Source organism: Crinia signifera, chromosome 2 (assembly GCF_055691185.1).
Source record: "Crinia signifera chromosome 2, ASM5569118v1, whole genome shotgun sequence".
NCBI classification, from domain to species: Eukaryota; Metazoa; Chordata; class Amphibia; order Anura; family Myobatrachidae; genus Crinia; species Crinia signifera.
The window spans coordinates 355744722-355768041 of NC_139218.1; the positions used below are offsets into that span (position 1 = coordinate 355744722).

Below are 23320 nucleotides of genomic sequence, written 5' to 3' on the forward strand. Positions count from 1 at the left end.
CAAATCGAGACAGTGTATGGGAGCCTTTAGGATAAGGCTAGAGCAGGGGAGACAAAATAGAAAGTGACATAATACAACATGCAGATAAAAAACAATAACATTTACAGACACAAAAATTGCATGGACATACTGAAAACACAGACAAATGTATGCAAACCATACACTTTCTATGGCCTGCTTAGTTTTAGTGGATCAGAAGTAACATGAATATTTAATTTTTTTTATTTTTTATTTTTATTTTTTAAAAACCCTGTACCATGCAAGCCAAAGTTTCCAGGATAGCTGCACCTCCGCTTTTTTAAAATATTTTTTTTATTCCTCTTCCTCGGATACTCAAGTAATGACTGCAAAACGCCGCCAGCAGTGGATGCAGACGGAAGGGGACAGACTCATTAGCCCTCCTAGAAGACTGTTAAACTGGGTAGAGTACATTAATAAAAAAAATACACAAATCCATCTTTAAGAGTTTAAGATGTCATTGTTGTTTTATAAAAAGGAGATTCATTCCGCTTGCAAGCCTATCGTTAAAATATTCTACATAGACACACAAGGGTCCAAATTCTACAGGGATTAAATGGTATGTGTATATTGGACAGAATGTCCGCTGGTCATATGGATGTTGTACCACCACAACTCATACCCTGAGCACCAATAGAAAATCGCTATGTTCAGCATCTATGGAAAACTCTCCTTCCCATGATCACATTCTCTTTAATACACCTTTCACACAGAAAATGAAATACCCGGGTGAAGCAGTTCCACCCGGGAATTTCATTAAATACACGGGTCCTTTTTCTGTGTGAAAGGGCACACCCGTGTCGTACAGTAAATCCCATGTCTCAGACCCTGTAATTGACCAGGGTCAAGGACACGGTATTTATGGCCCGTGTTGACCCTTTCACACAGAAGAAATACCCGTGTTATTCAGCAAATTACCGGGTTGAAATTTTCAACCTGGTAATTTGTTCTTCTGTGTGAAGGGGGGTCAGGCTGCACGTGGCAAAACGACACGGCATTTTAAGTGCCGTGTATTTGCCGGGATTTTCAGACTTTTCTGTCTGAAAGGGGTATTACTAACACAGTGGGTGAGATTTAATAGGATGAGAGATTCAAAAAGTGACAGATTTGGTAAGAAATCTCCATTTTTTTTAAAGCGGCAATCATTTACACTGCAAAACCAGTTTGATTTTGAAGTGTAAATGGTTACTGCTTTAAAAAAACTGGAGATTTCTTCCCAAATCTCTCACTTTCTGAAAATCTCATCCTATTAAATCTCACCCTCTATGTCATTATCTGATAAATCGGCAAACATTTGTTAAAACAATGTAAAACTGCAATTCGTCCAAATAAGAAAATGTAAGAATGGAATATAAATAGCACAAAGTAGTAGAAAAACAATTGACACGCATGTCCTAATAAAACATAAATGTTCTCCTATAAGGAGAGTAAAGAGTCATTGTATTGAACATGGCAGAGTCTTAAAGACTACACATTGAAATCCTCCATCGATTACAGCAAAGTGTCCGTTACTGATGGCAATAAAGGATAAATGCAAAGTCCAGATAAGTAACAACCAACTTGTTGGTTGCTAGCAAAAAATGTTTCCATTAAAGACCATGCTTAATACTTTGTACCAAGACAAGTCTTGGCAATCTTAACAGTTTCGTCTTTGGCCTTCATCTCAAGGAAAGCTACATATGGATGCACACGTGTCCTGTGTAATTGTTCATTCTTTTATACTCGTCTGTCAACATGACCCTGAAGGTGCATCTTGTTGAGGCTTGTTTCCTGTGAAGCTTCTCTCTCTCTCTCTCCATCACGTACACTTGATGACTGTATCCACAGAAGACTTTTTATGGAGGAACCCAAGTTTTAGTGCAGAATGCTGGGCAATGGGGTCCTCTGTCCATACTAGAGATGTGGACAAACTTTTCCGTTCGCCCTTGAATATTGAGCGCCTGCGTTGTCTTTGTAGCAGCTGTTTCAGTTTTTCTTTGAAGAAGCTTGTAGTTAAAGTGTATAGGATGGGGTTTAAGGCACTGTTTATCGGTAGAATAAAAATTACAATCCAGGAAGTAATGGTGCCTACAATATAAACAGAAGACCGTTATAACAGGAGGCTGGAATCTGGTTTGGTAAATAGCAGCACGTGCACATAAGGATTTGCTGGCTATACGACAGAATGACAATAAAACAACAACATACGTTCCCATAACACATGAGGACCGCGATTGGTTAGCATGCTCATTTCATTTGAGAAATTTGTGTTTTGCTAGACGTTCACTAATTACATTGTTTTATTCTGGAATGGCCCATCTGTTTCCCGCTTTGTATTGTACTATTTTTAAATAGTTACAAGTAACATTTAAAGTAAAGTACCTTATACTACCTTAGGTACTTGTTTCCTAGCATTTCCATCGGGGTGGTCGTGTCGGAAAAATCGCGTCGATCGCATCGCATGTGATGCGATCGACGCGACCGACCCGATTTTTTAATTGAATCAAATGTGAATAGGGTCCCTGGGACCCGATTTTACATTGGATTCAATGTAAAATATTCCATAGACCCCCAAATTTTACAACGTAAACCCCACCCCACGATAGACGCCAACCCGAAGCGTGGCGAGCGCAGCGAGCCCGCGCGGGGCGGCGGTGCGCGTCCTCCGACCTTTTCATTCCCCTACTATCCACATCAGCGTGGAGTTGAGAATATATAGTGTGGCGAGCGCAGCGAGCCACCGAGCCCGAAGTGTGGCGAGCCCCGCGAGGGGACGCGTATATCTTCACAGGTATACGCATCCCCTCGCGGGGCTCGCTGCGCTCGCCACGCTTCGGGCTCGGTGGCTCGCTGCGCTCGCCACACTATATATTCTCAACTCTACGCCGACGTGGATAGTAGGGGAATGAAAAGGTCGGAGGACGCGCACCGCCGCCCCTTGCGGGCTCGCTGCGCTCGCCACGCTTCGGGTTGGCGTCTATCGTGGTGTGACGACGGGGCCATATATAATGTGAAATGGGTCATATTGGCCCATTTCACATTTTTCCCTATGTGAGATGGACTTAATCAAGTCCATCTCATCTTGTGCCATTATAATGGCACAAGACCGACGCGATGCTCCCGATTTCAATGTTAAAAAATATTTTAACATTGAAGCCTATGGCAAAATCGGGGGCATCGCGTTGGCCGCGTCGGGACCAATGTTAATGGTACCGACCGACGCAATGCCCCCGATTTTTCCTTTGCCGGCAAAAGGGACCTGATTTCAAAGGAAATCGGGTCCATCGCGGGGATCGTGTACCTTAACTTAAAGGTACACGATCCCAAAGATTGTGGCCGTGCTAGGAAACAAGTACCCTACCTTATGTCCTATTGTTATGCAGTACTATGTTTTTATACTATAAAGTATGTGTAAAAAATGTTTTATACATGAATTGAATATCAAATTGTTGCAACCAAAGACTACTGGGTTTGCTCAAATAAATGATTATTCTGGTTTCTGTGATGTATTTGATAAGTAAGGAACCTGCAACAAACATAGGGGCAGATGTATAAAGCCTTTGAGTGCCAGTGTTGCTGTGAGAGATCCTCAAAATATCTTTTATTGAGTGCAAAATATAACTAGACTTAAATGAATTGACTTTGCTGTATTTGTATTTATTTATACTAAAAGAACAGTCGCTGTGAGCGATGCTGGCATTTGTAGCGGATATTTTGAGGATCGTTCACAGCAACGTTGGCAATCTAAGGGTTAAGCCTGTAGAAGTGATAAAGTGGATAGTGCCTCTCTAGTCACAGCCACCACCGCACGTCACTGCCATTTACAATAGAAAAAAGCTGAAACTAAACTGAAATCTAAATTGCAGGGTAAACATATAGCAGCCAGTATTTACCCTGCACAAAAACAAAATAACTCTCTCTACACATGTTACATCCATACTTGCCTACCCTAATCGGGTCCCCCTCCCGGCCCCCCAGGAAGTCTCCCGCATCTTCCCTGCATCCCACTTCCCCACTGCATTAAAGTCCAAATTTTGCAGGTCAGTGGGGAGGGGCTAAAATTACGCAAATGGCACCATTTCACTGCATTTTAGCCCCTCCCCCAAACCTCAGACCCGCATATTGCCATTTTTGACTGTCATGGGGCGGGGCTTGGTGACGTTAGCCTCATCCCGCCCCCTGACTCGTATTATCTGGTACACTGGTCCGCTTCTCCACATTCCACTCTTTTTCACTGTTTGATACATCAACCCCTGAAAGAGATGTGGCCTATCAGCAAACTGACATGGCTTACCAGGAAAGTTCTCATACAGTCGCTGCGTTTAGCTGGGCTTAATGCACGCCACGCAGATGGGCCTGGTGCCTCGCTACTCTCGGCACACTAATTTATTCTCCCTGTATGGGTGTCATGGACACCCATACAGGGAGAAAGTGTCTGGATTTCGGCGGTCGGGATTCCGGCGTCGGGATTTTGAACACCGGGATTCCGACCGCCGGAATTGTAACTGCATCCCATGTGGAGTACTGAGACTACTTACGTGTACAACACTCACATGAATGGATAGCGTGCAGGGCTGCCATCAGGGGGGTACTATGGGGATAACTGTCCCGGGCCCAGCCGCTCTGACAGAGGGTCGGGCCCAGACAGCTCTATCCCCGCAGCCCGAATGGCTGCCAGCCCCATCTTCTCTTATCAGCTCGCCGCCGCAGGTTGTCTCTGGCCGCCATCTCCCCACCTCAAAAGTGTCGGGCTGTGGGTCATCCTGCTGTACACACACAGCCCCTTCCCACGTCCCATCATTGGTGACTCAGCACCTGTCTGCCTGCCCTACTGCCTGCTGCTGTACACACAGGCAGTGCAGTGGGCAGCAGGAACACCCCAGAAAAAGCCCCCACCACGCGATTGCGACATGACGTAATGGCGTCACGCCGAGCACCAGATGACGAGGAGCTGCCTGGAGCCGCTGGACCACCAGGGATCAGTTGGAGTGTGGTCGCCCTTTTGCCCACTGGTAAACAAATAAATAAATAGAGAAGGTGCACCATGCAGAGAACAGTGTGTTGCCGCGGCCGCTCGCCCAGTAAATAAATAGTGAGGGGAGCAGACTGCCTATTTTGTCAATCCCAGGCCCCACAATTTCTGACGGCAGTCTGACAGCGTGTCACGCATTTAGCACATCCTCTATGAGGGTCACACTATACCTGCATGCGTCCAGTAATCCAGACACAACAGTAGCTTACCTGGGATTTCTACACGAAACAGAGAGAGGATTTTCAGAAGAAAAACCGGAATCCAGCACACGGCATCTGAAAAAACTATGAAAAAAAATCTGTTGGCAACTGCGACATCCATATGGATATGATTCCTGACTTCTGACGTCTTTAGAGCGGTCTTCTGTATCGAGCAGAACATACTGACATAAGAAAACACTATAATGATGAAGGCCACAAGATTTACACCTGTCAATGGATACATAAGAAACACAAATATGAGAAAAGTAAACAAAAAATGAGGGCAATAAAGGAACAATAAACACAATACCACTGATGTGAATACAGGAGACAATAATGACAACATTCTCGGAACAAGGGCCATGCTGCTTAATGCAGCCTATCCCCCCCCCACGCCAAACATCCCTGCCAGCTGGGGGCCGGTGGATGCCCATATCGAATAGATATTGGTGGCGCTGGATTGCACTGTGTGTGCACACATTACAATCTAGCATCACAGTTGGACAACATTATATGCATACAAGAATTATGAAGGAAAAAGTAAAAATGGAACACAAGGTGGGTCATCCATGGAGCTGCAAGAATATGGACGACCAATGGATCCTATTGCTTTAACAAACTGTACACATACTTTTCTTTTCTTTTAGAGGAATAACACTATTTACTTTGCAGCAACCCCAAGCCTCGTGTTTGCACACCTGATTTGTCCAGAAACAGGACGTGGATGTGCCCAAATCCTTGTAAAAAGAAATGTGAATACCCCCTCCCCCCACGCGCACACACACACAAACACACATTGAAATTGGGACACATGTACTGATCACAAGGCAGCACCCCACTCCGCTCATACCGGCCCTTTGTAATGCTTCTCGGCACCCTAGGCAAAGCTTCAACTTACTGTCCCCCTCAATTCCACACTGCCACCAATACTCACTTTCCAGCCCCTTGACTGGAACCACCCCAGATCCCAGCACCCTTGGAAACTGCCTTATGGTAGAATCGGCCCAATGTACAACCAGAGGGAGCGGCTGCTTCTCAAAAGGATTTTAATAGGTGTTAATGCAGTGTCTGCCCCTGGTACTTCTGGGACTCCCCATTCTCTCTCAATCTCAAGTCCATACAGCCTATAATCACCTCACCTCTGGTTCCACCTCTGGCTTACCCACTTAGATATATAACTTTCCTGGTACTGGTCTTGGGTATGGATGACTTAATAGTGCACTTGGTGGCTATGTGTTATCCATTGCAGTCCTCAAGAGCAGGTCCTTCTATACTATGGTTGAGCTGGATGAGTACAGAGATTCAGTCAGTGGCAATGGCTTTATATACTGGCTAGAAGAAGAGCTGCACCACCCCTACACTGCACTGCAACATCCCCTTCGTTCCAGCCACCCAGCAGGAAACTCAGGTACACCTCTACTAGCAAGAGCATGACATCATTAGCATGCACATCACTCTCCGTCTAACTATGGCTGGATAACCCGTGGCAGATATTATCATAACATTTCTAGCAGGTTGCCTCCAAGGTCCTTCTGCAAGCTGCAATGTGTAATCATGTACATAAGAGGGTGCAGTCAGGTACAACCAAACCCATCCAACAGCAGATGGCATAACTTTAAAGTCAATCACACTGGATGCCATATAAAATGGGGGAATTATGGGTATTTCAAAGGGCACATGCGAAGGTGTGCTGACATTAGTAAGGCTGCAGAGTTCTCATTTTGTCACACATGCTCCAACAGCGCAACCAATAAATATCATCGTAGTGTATGGTTCCAAAATAGCTACAATGCCAGACCATGACTGTACTCCTATTAATAGTTTAACTATCTATAGTGTATGGAGAACGTGAATGCTTGTGCCCAGCACCCTAGCACTGTAAGAGTCGCAACACTCCAAACAACCAATCAATTGTCTTTTTTTGTGTGCAATTATTTACTATAAAAAGGGTAATGAATACACATAGGGGTAATTCAGACCTGATCACTCAGCCACAAATATGCACGGCCAGCGTTCAGTTAAGACACCACCCCTCTAGAGTGCCCTTGCGAATTAATGGGACCACTGTGCGAAAGGAAGTGTACGGCTACAAATCCATTTGCGGGCTTGCAAATATGTTAAAAAATCCATTGTAACAGTAATGAGGTATGGAACTGTAATTTAATCATTGCTCACCTAGAAATATCCCCAAAGAATATCCCTTGCCACCAGTTTCTTCTGTTTGATCAGGATACAATGGAAAACACACCCCATTTTTCCCATAGTAATTTCCAAAAAAGTCCTCATTCCAAAAGGGTATAACAGCAATTATAAATCCAATCACCCATATGGCTATCAGGGTCACCAGTGTCTGCCGCTTGCCTGGCCGAATGTTGCTGAATGGAAACACAATGGCTAGGTATTTTTCCAAAGTCAAATAGGTCAAAAGCAGGACAGATACTTCTGTGGACAGCATGGCTAAGAACCCAAGGCTTCGGCACTGCAGGCTTTCCATCCAAAGAAGTGCATATTTTTTGTATTGTCCTCGATATTTAACATCAAATACTCCAATGAAAAAGAGATATACTCCCATCAGGCAATCGGCACCTGTTGGAAAAAGAGTAAGTTCTAAAATACAAAATTGGAATATTGTAGCTACTTTAACTGTCATGCGCAATGGTCATTAAAATAGAAAGATAGAAAGTCATCTAATATATAATACAGAAAAGCAGTTCATAAATGTATGCTTAGTTACACTGTGAATCACTTGTCCTTTGAAGCTGAGTGCTATGACAATTGAGATCAAATATGTACAGGTGGGGCCACGCTCATCAATTGCACCAGTGCGCCTAGGCGAGGGTTTTGGCGTGCCACTTTTGTAGTGTGCTTAGGCAGGGCCGGCGCCACCACTAGGCAAATCTAGGCATTTGCCTAGGGCGCCGGCCACTGGAGGGCGGCATTTCGCCCCCCCCCTGTGCCGCAGGGGTACCTGTCCTGCGGCTGTGTATATAAAGCTTGCGGCAGCGGCGGCAGCGGGGGTCCCTGCAGTCAATAAGAATTTAATAACGAGCACTATCCGCCTGGCTACGCGTAAGCGCTTCTGTTGTGGAAACACTGGCCGCACGCTGATTGGCTGAGATTCAGCCAATCAGCGTGCGCCGTGCGGCCAGTGTTTTCACAACAGAAGCGCTTCCGCATAGCCAGGCGGATAGCGCTCGTTATTAAATTCTTATTGACTGCAGGGACCCCCCGCTGCCGCCGCCGCAAGCTTTATATACACAGCCGCAGGACAGGTACACCCCCCCCCCCCCAGCACCGGGGCACCCCCACCCCGACTCGCCTGGGGCGCTCCGGTGCCTTGCACCGGCCCTGTGCTTAGGCGCACTGAGGTGCATTGAGGCATGCCATGCAATATGCATGCCATACACATCGCCACCACTGGGTGGATAATGCTTGTTATAAAGGCCGTGTGCACTGTGCAGTGTTCTGCTAAATAACAGATTCCCAGTGGCGTTCATTTTCCTTAGATTAAGAGCTCTAACACCATGCACATGTTTCTGCTAATAGCAGCTTGAAATAATTCTTATTCATATAAATGAGGACAACCCATACTTGAGAAAACATAAACCACTAAATCCATTCTCAATTTTTTTCTTTATAACAATTGTTTATTTTCCATTTCTATCCTAATACTTTTTATTATATTGCTATAACTAGCTAAACCGCCTGACTTTGCCCGAGAAAACCTTGGGGGTTTTTACTTCCAAAATTGCTGTATAATTTCATCTTATGCTTTGCCAAAGACCTAAGATTGTAATTTGTTAAAGCCTCCACCATAATGTTAGAATGTGTTTGCATTGATACTCAATGACCATAGTGAAATCAGGTTTGGTGTTGTTGTTTGAAACGCACCGCTCCTGACTTAATAGCTTGTGTGTGTTGTTGAATTCCATATCCAGTCCTGAGATTTAGCACCTATGACATACCCTCCAACATCTGAGGGTACAAAATCAGAAAGGGGCATGGCCACAGGAAAAGGGGTGTGGTCACGCCTCTATTTCTATACTTTTAATGGTACAGTTTCTAGGGTATGTAATTTCCAATTGTAAAGCGCAACGGAATATGCTGTACTTTATAAGAAACTGTAAATAAATGACAGGCACTGAGTGTGTGGAGACTGGGGTGGGCGTTACTTACCGCACCATAATTATTTAAATATTCACTGCTCCCTGCCACTGCCGCTCCCCTCACCGCTCCCACCACAGAGTTGCTGCAGCAGTCTCTGATTTCTGGAGATCTGTAAAGCGGATGCACCGGGGTTCTTTACCAAACAGTGGGGCAGCCCCTGAGTGTGGGAGCATGTCAGGAAGCAACGCACGCTACCCGGACTGCAATGCACCACTGGGAATGGGTGAAATGGGCCAAATTCTTCCCTACACCCGCCGGGCCTATCCACTGATCCAGCCATCGCAAGCATCAACAGGTGCATTGATAATGTTTGGTGGATGGGCATGAGCGCTGCCTGTATTTATTTGAATGTCATGAGTGTAAGAAGTTGAAGAATAAGACTGAGATGAAGATTTGCCACCTTAAAGTGTACAATTTACTCAATAAATCGTGAAAAATAAAATAGGTATACATAGAAATACAATCAAGAAATGAAACTAGGATTAAAAAATAAGTTCTGATTCAAATTGATAATTGTTTGGATGGGGGTGGATTGCGAAACAAATCTATAGATGGGGGTGTGGATATTGTGGGCTTAATTGGTGTTTGGTACACCTACAGGGGGTCCCCAATTGATGGGAAATTTTCACTACAGTGTCACCATCACAGTGTCACCGTATGGAGGGGGATTGCCTATTGGGGTCCAGGTGGTCTTTTAGGGACCCCTTTACAGTCCCGTAGGTCTCTTCTCCTGGAGCCCATAGTCTCCCTCAGTGATAGTCAATCACAGAGGAAGACCGTAGTCTCCAGGAGAAGAGACCTACGGGATTGTAAAGGGGTCCCTAAAATACCACCTGAACCCCAATTGGGAATCCCCCTACGGTGACACCATAGTGAAATCAATTGGGGACCCACCCATCATCAGAGGAACGCCCAGCGTTTTATGGGCATCCCCATATAAATGCTCGGTGTTCCCCTGGGATCGTAGGCGGGTCGATGCCTCCCAGGGGGGCGGGTGGACGATATCCGCACCCACCCCCATTTAGGCGATCTGCTTAGAAAATAAAAGTCAGTTCACTCTGACTTTTATTTCCCAAGGGGAAAGATATCAATTGATGGTTGGCAACCATCAAATTAATTCTCTTACCTCCGGCCGCATGCTACGGGGATGTGTTGTCATACACATTGCGTTGCATACTAGTGGCTGGCCTCCGTCAGGGTGATGCAGACCTGTTTGCTAGGCGTTTGCTAGGCGTTGAGTGTACATCCTAGTCAACAGGTCTGAATTAGACCCATTATTAGATCAAAGTATGCATTAAAAAGGTCAGAGCTATTTTGCTTGCTCAATTTTTCAGTAATTTCTTTTTAAGTGCATGTTCTTGCCGAGCCTTTTTATCTGAGCAGAAGCAATTTGCTCTAGGTTGAATGAACAGTGCACCAAAACTAAGCATGGCCGCTTGCGCCCTACCACAGGAAAGGAGATTGGACTAGATGCATTATCTGTAGCTTCTATAGTGATTATCAAAGTGAAGTATATGGGTTTATAGCCATAGTCATTTTTTTCAACTGCTTTTATATAGAGTTCTAAGCATTAGTCAATTTTTTGATAACAAAGTAAATGAAGATGTTGCAAAATAAGTCGACTAGATCTGAAACCTCATATAATCCCCCCCCAAAGACTGGATTTATTCAGTACAATACATGACATTTATTGGTCTAGACTGAGCTGTAGAAAACACTTTAAAAATAAAATAAGAATCTACTTACAGCATAAGATCTTTATAGACATGGTATGTGTCTTGTTCTCTGATGGAATAAATGATCTCATTCCAATAACAAAGATGTTACCGAAGCAGGTAATGCAAGCTATCACCCAGACAAATACACGGAGAACAGTGTTCGCCAGAAGGTTTTCGAGCGATGATATACCGTCTGTAAGTGGTGTACATACCCGTACGTGAGGGGCGTAAGAACAGTATCTAAACTTTTTAAAATATCTTTAAAGGAAGAAAAAAAGAAAAGGAAAACAAGAGTCAAGATTTAAAAACAAATTACTATTCAAATCATATTAATTTAGCAAACAAATATCTGGCATAATTACTTCTTAAGAAATGTATTTGTGAATGATATAAACAAATACTACTGTATAAAATGCCCTTTGTATGTAAATATACAGATACAGTATGAGAAGTCAACAAGATATTAGAAGTCCACAAGGAGTTCTGTAACCATATAAATGCTGTATGTTGAGTAGTCCCATCATTTAGAGGTTACTTAATATCAAAATAATTGAAAGTAGAAGGTGCATTATTCCTTATGGGCAGTTTTTTCCCCAAATGAACACATGCCCTCAGAATTCACCAATTATAAGAAATGACATAATAACTCACCATTTGTACGGGATGCGGTCATTTGGTCTACTGCATTATGGTAGAAAGTCATTAGGTCGAATCCATTAGGTCGACATGCTAAAAGGTCGACATGACTCTAGGTCGACATGGGAAAAGGTCGACATGATTCTAGTTCAAAAGGTCATTAGTTCGACAGGTCATTAGTTCGACAAGGTCATTAGTTCGACATTGTCTATGTCGACATTCACAAGGTCGACATGGAGTTTTTCACTGTTTTTTTGAGCCAACATGTGCCGACAGGCGGTATTTCATGCCCTACCATCCACTAGGGCGTGGTGGGAGAATAAAATAGTGTGCCGAGCGTAGCGAGGCACCGTGCCCGACGCATAGCGAGCGCAGCGAGCGATGCGAGGGGATGCAGTGCACTTTAAACTGTGTCCATGTCGACTGTGTTGACATTCAGGTAAAAAAACAGTGAAAAACCCCATGTCGACCTTGTGAATGTCGACATAGACAATGTCGAACTAATGACCTTGTCGAACTAATGACCTGTCGAACTAATGACCTTTCGACCTAGAATCATGTCGACCTTTTCCCATGTCGACCTAGAATCATGTCGACCTTTTAGCATGTCGACCTAATGGATTCGACCTAATGACTTTCTACCATAATGCAATAGACCAAATGATCCCAACCCATTTGTACAGTATTTGCAGCATTTATAGATTGCAGTGTTATAGAGGTTGGTGGTTGCAAATATTAAGGGCCTTATTCTGGTTCCATCGCTCCCCCCCCGCTCATTTGCTGTCCTGTTCGCACCTAGCAGTCCGGGCAGGGAGCTGCGGTGTTCCCATTAAAGCACTGGGTGTTCCCATGGATATTAGGCTATGACACGGGTTACAGGGGCAGGCAGCTGATGTCACCAGATGTCAGCTGCCCACCCTCTTCCCATACAGGGAGCACGGAAATCGAAGACACCAGAAATTGTCTTAGTTTTGCGTGCACCTTCCAAATCGGTGACTATCGAATGATTTAGCCCCCGAACCCAAGGCTGTAAATGGATGCTTATGCAAAACATCCCTTCGCAGCCCTGCAGGGTAATTCCCTGAGCGAGGGGGGGTGGGGGTGGGGGGGGGGGGGTCGGACGGCTGTGTGAGCAGCGGGTGGCATTTCATCCATATGCAATGCTGCAAATTTTTCAGCATTGCGTGTGGACCAGAACAATGCCCTAAGTTTCCATCGTTTTCTATATTGAAAGATATGTTAAGCTGCCTTAAGTCCTCCCTACACTAGTCCGATTTGGGCCGGTTTGACCTGATTCCGAGGCATCGGCCGAGAAATTTTCCCAAATCGCGGTGTTTATATCCGATCTGATGCACGAACCTCCCTCCAGGCGGCAGTGAACAGGGCTACATGTGTTTCATCGCATGTGGAAGGACCGCATGCTATCCTGTTGCCCGGGAAAATCCCAGGCGGCTCAAGGAGGGTCGGATGGTCATACACTGCTGTGATACATCACACATACATACTCATCTCTTTCTTTTTATGTTGCATCTTTTTTTAGGATACATCTCAAGACAACAAGAAGATTAAAAAGAGGATCCCACACAGGATCACATAAGGATTGGTTTTGTATAGTTGTCGAGTAGGCATTTTCCATCGAAGAGTTGCATAATACAATAATTATACAGAATGGTCCAGAGTCAGTAAAGTAGAAAATCAAGTACTGTACTGTAATTGTGTATCTGGAACACACCATAATGCTACAGTATGCCATGAGAGCAAACACATTTATATTGTTTCTGTGCAGGGTAAATATTGGCTATTTTTACAAGTAGCCCACAGAGGTTAGACAGCTTTATTTGTAGCCTACAATTTAGATTTAAACCATCATCCCTCCCAAATCTAACTCTCTCTGCACGTTACATCTGCACTACCTGTAGTGCAACATGGTTTTGCCCATTTTCCGTGCTTTTTCCGTGCTGAATCAGGCGCTAAAACCTTATAGTCGAATGTGGAATTTCCACCATTTTTGTACACTTTTAATACCAGGCCTGATAACTCACAGTGATGTTCTTTGCTGCTCCAATTCTTGGGCAAAGGGCACTGTCTGTAAGATATTTACCCTTAGGCAGTCACGAAGAACATCACCAAGGGAAAAATGTATGCCCTACTAAGAAGATGTTTCTGTCATTTAATTTAATTAATATTACAGTTCTTTATAATGCAATTATGAAAAACTAATTTGCATATTTTATTATTTCTGAATACATCTTTCAAAGTAAATTATAATACAAATGACATGATAAACTTACAGTATATAAGTTCACATTCAGCTGAGGACGTATGAATGGCAAAATAAAGGATAATGACTAGATGGCAGCACAGGATAGGATAAGCTCTGCATGTTTATAAACATGATGAACAGGGTTTAAAGTGGTCATACAGAGGTGGGGGAACTCATTTCTCTCCCCCCCCCCCCATTAGGCAGAGTCAGGGCCAGTGGTAGGGTTTTTGGCATCCCCCTGCAAACTAGAATGCTTTTCTGTGAGTATTACTGTGCAGGGGTTAAAATGTTTCCACCTCACCCTTAGAGATGGTTCACCCCGTTCCCCCTCACTTTAACCCCTGATGATACACTAGACACTAGAGGTTTTTTGATATTTTATTTTAGTTTCTCCAGATAAGCACAAACGATGCCTTAAAAATAAATATGTGTTTTTGTTCTAATTTCATTGTTGTGTTTTGGTTTCACCAAAGGTGTTTTGGTTAGAAATTTACTGTACATTTAAAACCAAAATTTTGGGGTTTGAATTTCTTGAAAATAGATTAAAAAAAAAAAACACTAAAATCATGTAATTTTGGCAATCTAAAACCCGAAATTCCGATTTCAAATCAGAATTTTGAACCACGGCAAGATCCAAACCGGGACTTGTTTTGGTTAGAAATTTCTCAGGAGATCTCAGAAAGGTTTTGGTTAGGATCGGATACCAAAATATGGGTGGGTCCAGATTTCTAAAGAACCAAATCACATATCTTTAAATAAAAGCTGAATGCAGCATTTACTAAAAGACCAACATGAAACACAATGTAGTTGAACTAACACCTAGGAGTAGAATAGTTTACTGTTACTTTTCCTTCACTTGTCCCATTGAGAATTCAAATTTCGGGAAAAAAATGCTTTGATATTATTTAGAGCTTTTTTTTAGGTAAAAAGTTTCCAAACAGCATAAAAAGCTAGAATATTTAAGAGCTTTCCTCTTGGCTACGTTGAGTGGAAACAGCTTATTTATTATCATCAAAATCCATTCCAACCTTCTGCCTAGGAGGGGAACTGCAGTGATAGAAGGGGGTCCACGACTTGGGTGGAGGCTCCAATGATAGAGCCCCAAGAAAAAGCAGTGGTACTGAAGGTTCTCACCTCCTGGTTACTGAAGCTCCATCTAGTGATCAGGTTATGGTACTGTACCTCTCATAGTAACCAAACTCTGTTATTTGGTTAAAGAACTTTCTATAAAATGAACCAGTAGTGATCAGTAGAGGTAAATTAAATAATAATAATAATAATAATAATAATAATAATAATAATAATACCACCAACATCATAGGAAATTGGTGGGGAAAGGGTACAACATACCTTCAACAATATAAACGTCTACAAGCTTTATTGAAATGTTATGCTTGAATTCTTTAAATACATGTAAATAGATTGTGCTGGCAAACGCTAATCAGATTTCAAGCGGTGAGTGTATGAATCTGCTGCAGAACAGATTATAGTAATTAACCTCACAATAGGCAGTTAGTGTTTCTGTAAGTACTCACATATGAGAAAGATTCTTCATCGGCTGAAACATTCTTGTACTTATGTTCGGAATTTCAATTTTTTCCAGGCCTCTAAAATTGAGATTAGTGTTACTTTAATTTAGCACCACCGTGATAAAAACAAATCAGAAAAGTAGGCAAGCAATTTATTTACTAGTTGTTTTTGTTTTTCTTTCTTTTTAATCCTTCAACTCTACCATGGATAACGAGTCCCGGTGATGCATAATTAATGTCTTCTCAACATGTACGATGTAACGTCCATGGCTCTCTCTTGTATTTATGAACGTTTGGCCTGATTCAGAGCTATTTGTACTTTTGTGAAATTTGCAAAAGCACAACTGATAGTACTGGGCTGCAGGGGGTTTGCCCAGCACAGGACAAGGCATCTATGCTCGCCAGATCCCTTCTTGCAAAAGTTGCTAATGTGCAAGGAAGTGGACCTGACAGGCCTGTATTTTCCGGCCACTCCCACAAAACACTAGGGAACGACTCCCCTGTCGTGTTGTTGCTGCCCCCACTGAAACGTTTAACCTTAAAATGTTTTTATTGAAGCAATGAATGTTACAATAAACAACACAGAAGATCTGAGATCAGAGATCTGCACATGCGAACACTGGGTCTAAATCACACCCCTGGTACTGTATCCTATGCAAATCATGTATTTTCCATTTGATAACTATTACTTAATGTACTAAATGTGTTCTTTAAATCCCACTCTAGAATTCTTTAAAAGACTTTCCTGTTTACTCAAGCATTCCCTTAACTATAGTTTCTGAAAAGATTTTCTGTACTTCATTGTTTCTGTACTGTATTACATTCATTCTATCTGTTAAGCGCCTGGAGAGAAAGAGTGCTATATAAATAAAATAATGGTACTTGTTTCCTAGCACGGCCACAATCTTGTGGATCGTGTACCTTTAAGTTAAGGTATACGATCCACACGATGGACCCGATTTCCTTTGAAATCAGGTCCATTTTGCCGGCAAAGGTACAATATCGGGGGCATCGCGTCGGTCGGGACCATTAACATTGGTCCCGACGCGACCGACGCGATGCCCCCGATTTCCCCATAGGCTTCAATGTTAAAAAAATTTTAACATTGAAATCGTGAGGATCGCGTCGGTCTTGTGCCATTATAATGGCACAAGATGAGATGGACTTGATTAAGTCCATCTCACCTTTAAAAAAATGTGAAAAATGTGAAATGGGCCAATATGACCCATTTCATATTATAGATGTCCCCGTCGTCACCCCACGATAGACGCCAACCCGAAGCGTGGCGAGCGCAGCGAGCCCGCGAGGGGCGGCGGTGCGCGTCCTCCGACCTTTTCATTCCCCTACTATCCACGTCGGCGTGGAGTTGAGAATAGAATAGTGTGGCGAGCGCAGCGAGCCACCGAGCCCGAAGCGTGGCGAGCGCAGCGAGCCCCGCGAGGGGACGCGTATAACTTCACAGGTATACGCGTCCCCTCGCGGGGCTGGCTGCGCTCGCCACGCTTCGGGCTCGGTGGCTCGCTGCGCTCGCCACACTATTCTATTCTCAACTCCACGCCAACGTGGATAGTAAGGGAATGAAAAGGTCGGAGGACGCGCTCGCCACGCTTCGGGTTGGCGTCTATCGTGGGGTGGGGTTTACGTCGTTAAATTTGGGGGTGTAGGGAATATTTTACATTGAATCCAATGTAAAATCGGGTCCCAGGGACCCGATTTACATTTCATTCAATTAAAAAATCGGGTCGAAAATCGGGTCGGTCGCGTCGATCGCATCGCATGCGACCAAATCGCATGCGATGCGATCGACCCGATTTTTCCGACACGACCACCCCGATGTAAATCGGTGTGGCCGTGCTAGGAAACAAGTACCAAAATAATTATTATTTTAAAATTCATTGTTTCAATAAAAACATTTAACATTTTATTTTTAAAGTATAAAATACAATAGAAACATGTTGGGGATCCTTTGAACACACAACACATATAAAGTATTTGAAATCATTGTGTTTGCTGAATGAGTCTGGCAATGTCATGAATAAGGGGCTTTGCTGGTGCAGACGCCTGTGCACAGAGATAAGCAGAATGAAGCGTACGCCTGGCGATTAGTGCCGGTAGCTTTGGTGCTGACACGTCTGATATTTTACATACAAATAGGAAATGATTAGACAAAGCTGAAGGCAGTCTCTTCCTGTATGCATGGGTCACGCAACTGTAATGAAGTGTCTGTAAAATGAATTTGAAATAGAACTCTGCTTACAGAACACTACAGTAAGCACGTAATGTGAGCTACATGTGTATCAAGTAATTTTTTGCTTTACATTTCTGTCATTTGTATCAAGCACATGAAATTCTTACCTTGTGGTGGGGATTCGGTATGGAATCCCGGCGGTAGGAATCCCGGCGGTAGGAATCCCGGCGTTCAAAATCCCGACACTGGAATCCTGACCGCCGAAATCCCGACAAGGGGGGGTGTGGAGCGCAGTGGGCCTGGTGCCTCGCTACGATCGGCATGCTAATTTATTCTCCCTCTATGGGTGTCGTGGACACCCACGGAGGGAGAAAGTTTCGGGATTTCGGCAGTCGGGATTCCAGCGTCGGGATTCTAAACACTGGGATTCCGACCGCCGGGAAATTGACTGCATCCCCGCGGTGGGTATGCTGGGATTTCTAGGCATTTTATACAATGGTATTAAATAGACATGTTCTGTCAAAAAGAATATTAAGAATCTGAAAATACTCAGGAGACAGGCACTGCACAAAGCATAACTGGCTGGATTTGTTATGTTTTAATAAAATTTTTGTTTAAAGGGTTAAAGTCAGGATTTCACTTAAGGTGCATACACACTGGGTGACAATGAACGTCTGAGTGATTTCGTTCAATAAATCCTCCAGTGTGTACGCTATGTCCAATGAACGATGTGCGCTCCTGTGGTTTCTTAACGACCCCCTCTGTCCTCTGTGCATGTAGAGATAAGGGAGTGCATTAATAACGAGGGCCATGCTGCAGTATGCCCGTGCTCCCCCCTTCCGCCATTGTCACTCCCCCACCAGCATTGTCAACTGTGCACGCCGGCTGATGATATCAGTGATGGTCACAATCGGCCAGTGTGTGCGGGCTATTAGAGTAGTGGGTGGCTTGAGGCTATGGTAGGTTTGAGGGTAACATTAGTTTTGTCTTTTCATGACCTACATGAAACCCTTACTCTACCGCACAACTTTAATTATGTTTTTTTTAAAAGTGATTTTATTTGAAACGGGAAGGCAATAATCTGGAGTTTGCTGCTTGTCTCCTGAGTATGCCAGGGGGCGTTACATTGCATTCTGTATCAAGTTACTGTATGACCCTCATTGTTCATAAAATCTGTCTATTTCAATATATACTTTTAGGCTTGGTTGGCCAGTGTCTGGAGAAAAAAAATAAAGTTCTTTTAGGTGTGTCACAGTAAATAAAATGAGTTATCACCATGTTAAAATGGGTAAGAAACCTCACTCTATTTCACAGGTTTGGCACATTTGTAAAATAAGAATGAAATAATCTCAGCCAATCCGCAGCCAGCACCATGAGTTCTCGGGTGTGGTATAGGGTACCGACAGTCATTAGTCTGACGTCAGGATCTGACTGCCCGGACTCAGACAGCATGGTGAGTGCAACAAAGCCCCTTGGGAATTTGTCAAAATAGGTGTGAAAAATGTTAAGCAAACCTTTTTTTTATTAATCCTTTGAGTGGCAACGTTGCTGTGAGAGATCCTTAAAATATCCATTACAAATGCCAGCGCCCCTTACAGCGACTGTTCTTTTTTGGGTGCAATATTTAACTGAACTTTAATTAATTGACTTGGCCGTATTTGTATTTATTTATACTAAGAGAACAGTCGCTGTGAGCGACGCTCACATTTTTAGCGGATATTTTGTGGCTCGCTCACAGCACCGTTGCCACTCAAAGGGTTAATGTAAATTCAATACAAATTATATATCGGCAAATACAGTATATACTTACAGGGATTGGAGATGCGGCAGTGTTTCAAACTGATCAGTATGGAGTGATAGTGGATTATAACTGAGAGTACTGTATTAAAAGACAAAGAAAAAATTATAGATTAATCTGACAGAAATTACAATATTTCTTTGTGATGTTAAATCAGAATACTGCAGTTACACTCCATGTCAAATATGAAGATTAGAATATGCACATTTATATTTAATCACTGAAGTGGCAAGCCTAGAAATTCTGTGCTACAACCCTTTTTGATCGCCACCACTGATTGCGGCACCTGGGAATTAGCATAAAGCATTACACAATGAAGCCCGCCCCCTGACTTCTATTGGCCAGGGCAGTCAACTGTGTAATGCTTAATTCTGATTCCGGGGTGCCACAAGGTGGCCTGGAATCAGTGCTGATGCTGGGGATCCTCACTAACAATCCCCCCTGCACCCCTAACAATTTAAAAAGACACCCTTCCAAGGTGTTTTTGTTTTTTTTAAATCCCACCACTAAGGGGTTAAGATAATAAAAAAAATCTGTATGTGTTAGAAAAAATATAATGACATTTCCAATTCGCTAATTTATTTATTTTACTTAGAATGCTTTAAGTCTCTATGCAGTTATGGAAATATATAAAAACTATCTACTGTTCCTATAGCCACAGAAATTAGCCCTGAAACCAGCACCGATCAGGAACTTTTCCTGATAAACAGCACTATTTTCATGATTTGGCCACGAAAACACAAATTTCGGTACTTGTTTCCGAGTACGGCGCCCATCGCAACGCATACTATAAGGCATACAATGGTATGCGATGCGACGCGATGGCCCCCGATGTCATACAATGTTAACATTGTATACCATTGTATATGGCATACAATGCGATGGTATACGATTTAAAATTGTATAAGCACCCTAATGGGTGCTTTAAATGTTAAATGGCCTCCTTATAAGATTATTAATTGCATAAGCACCGTAATGGTTGCTTACAATGTTAAAAGCACCCCCACAACACCCCCACTATCAACACCAACCCGAAGCGTGGCGAGCGCAGCGAGCCCATGCGGGGTGGCGGTACGCGTCCCTCGACCTTTTCATACCCCCACTATCCATGTCGGCGTGGAGTTGATGTTAGATAGTGTGGCGAGCGCAGCGAGCCACCGAGCCCGAAGCGTGGCGAGCGCAGCGTGCCCCGTGAGGGGATGCGGAATACATTTGAAGTAATACGCGTCCCCTTGCGGGGCTCGCTGCGCTCGCCACGCTTCGGGCTCGGTGGCTCGCTGTGCTCGCCACACTATCTAAATTCAACTCCACACCGACATGGATAGTGCGGGTATGAAAAGGTCGGAGAACGCGTACCGCTGCGCTCGCCACACTTCGGGTTGGCGTTGATAGTGGGGGTGACGTGGGGGTGTATTTCACATTATAATCACACATTAAGGTGGCCATACACATGCAGATTTATCTGCAGATCTGGCTGGTTGGAACAAAAACATGGTTATGGATGAGAGCAAATGACAGTTGACCATTTGCTTGGAAATGCTGGAAAACTGCCAAACTGTCACTCATCCATAACCATGTTTTTGTTCCAACCAGCCAGATCTGAAGATAAATCTTACTAGTGTATGGGCACCTTTAGGGTGCTTATACAATTTAAAATCGTATAGGGGCTTACACAATTTTTAATCGCATCGCATGCCATATGCCCGCATGCGATGCGATGAGATGCCATACAATGTAATATCGTGGGCGCCGTGCTAGGAAACAAGTACCCAAATTTCCATTAACTTATCAGGGATTCCAAGGGGGGGATTTAAAAAGGTGAAAGTGTCATTTATATCTACAGTATATATATATCTATATAGATGACTATATCCCCGGAAAAAAAATAACTTTGTGAAATAATTTCCGTAAAACTAAATTTTTTTTCTCCCCAAAAACTGGGGTTAATTGAATTAATCCCTTATTTTTGTATGCACCTTTTTTTTTCTTGGACAATAACATCTATATGTTAATTGTTATATTTATTATGTTTTAAGTTGCATTAAAAACCATTAAAAAACATCATAAATATGTAAATGATAAAATTACCTATAGTGCTACTACTACTACTACTACTACTACTACTACTACTACTTATAAGTAAATATACTTATCCATACTGTATATTTAAAAGTTAATCCAGAAAGCAAAAGAAAAACAATAAAAATAGATTCCAATTAAAATATACATTGTACACATTAATATCATGATACATGAAAATGGAATTGTAAAATAAAGTAAAAAAATGTACTTACAGTCTTTGCAAATATTTAAGTTCTTTAAAGCTGGAAAGTGGCACTTCTGTGATTAGATTGTTTGATAAATCTCTAATGAAATAAACAAAATATAGTTTAGTACAAACTCTACTCAATCCAACATAAAAATAATTGCAAGGAAGAGCTAAATTTTCAATTAAAGAGACACATAAATGAATGTTTCATTAATCAATACAAAATATTGTGGGTTACTTCATAAACTCCAACGCTGCCAATGGGATTTTTCGGAACTTGTACACTCCTATTGTAGATCAGCAATCATGCTGTTTGTACGTAAGGAAGCTGACAAGCAAATGTTCCAGAGACCGGCAACATTGAGCAAACATTATGGGTCCCAGCCAGGCTGCCAGCTTTACTGCCAATGTTACGCAACTTTACTGAAAGCTAAATTCTTCACTAAAATATTATGGATGCCAGAATTTAAAGAGTAAAAATTTCTACTTGAAAAGGACTCAAAGTTTTAAATTAGGATGTTCTTGGCTCTAAGGCCCTTATTCTGGTTGGTGCGGCCAGAGCCGCACACGGGGCTCCAGCCGCACAAACCAATCCCCGCCCACCCTACGGATCGCCACGGCCGTCCGTACACGGACGGCTGGCGATCCGCATAAAAATGGTGGAGGCGTACGCCTCCACCATGGTGGGAGCTGCCCCCTGCATTCGATGGTCGTCGACCATCGAAGGCAGGTCCGCACGCCGCGGCAGCTCCCGCAAGCTGAGACCACACGGACAATCGTCCGTGTGGTAGCTTGTATGGGGGCTGAAAGCTGACATCCGGCGACGTCAGCTTTCCGCCCCCATGAGTTGCGTCATGGCCTCATTACCATGCATACGCCCCGCGTTTGCATAGGAACGCCCATGAAACGCGGGGCGTACACATAGGGAAATGAGGGCATGATGCCTCTCACGCCCCTATACGCCCCCTTTGCGGCGGACGAAATACGTCTGCGGCGAAGGGGGCTGCACATGCGCAGATTGACCTCTGCGCATGTGCAGTGTAAAAACATCGGCGGTACGGCCGCACGCGGGCCGTACCGCACGAACAAGAATAAGGGCCTAAATGATGTCAGATACAGTTTTGAGAAGTTTCCATTTTTATTGCTATTGTGTAAATAGGGGTCTGAAACTTAGGGAAGCTTTGATTCTTACTGGGGGGGGGGGGGAGGGCAGACGCTGACACATTTAATACATTTTATAACTTTCACTATGCAAACCACGCAGCCGTACACATGGGCGGGTAGAGTGTGGTTGGAGGGGCATGCTCTGCATCGGCACACTTTAACCGCCCCTCTGGGCACCAGACCAGGGGGCAAGGTTGCATCTAGGAGGGGGTCTGTGTGACCTGTGGCTTGGGTGAGCAGAGTCACAGTGGCGCAAGGGGGGGGCATGGGTAGGGGATTGCGTTTTCAGGGGGGGGAGGGGTGGAGGAGGATAAACATCGCGCAATGTTTTAATCGCATCGCATCGCATGCCATGCACC

The 23320-nt window shown here is 43.6% G+C and overlaps 1 protein-coding gene across 4 annotated transcripts in view; it reads right to left on the reverse strand.

Moving 5' to 3' along the window:
• Positions 1–1219: 1219 nt before the first annotated feature.
• RXFP2 (relaxin family peptide receptor 2) overlaps positions 1220–23320 on the reverse strand; it is a 207492-nt gene continuing 185391 nt past the window's right edge. For 2 of the 4 annotated variants that reach the window (XM_083169815.1, XM_083169818.1), the window contains 7 exons: positions 21823–21894; positions 19541–19609; positions 15549–15620; positions 11143–11372; positions 7405–7815; positions 5239–5457; positions 1220–2085 (listed from right to left, as the gene is read on the reverse strand). In XM_083169815.1, the coding sequence (XP_083025941.1) occupies positions 1817–2085; positions 5239–5457; positions 7405–7815; positions 11143–11372; positions 15549–15620; positions 19541–19609; positions 21823–21894 (1342 nt within the window). In that variant the 3' untranslated portion in view covers positions 1220–1816. The remainder of the gene's footprint in view (positions 2086–5238; positions 5458–7404; positions 7816–11142; positions 11373–15548; positions 15621–19540; positions 19610–21822; positions 21895–23320) is intronic. The other 2 variants (XM_083169817.1, XM_083169816.1) reach the window with 2 other exon arrangements.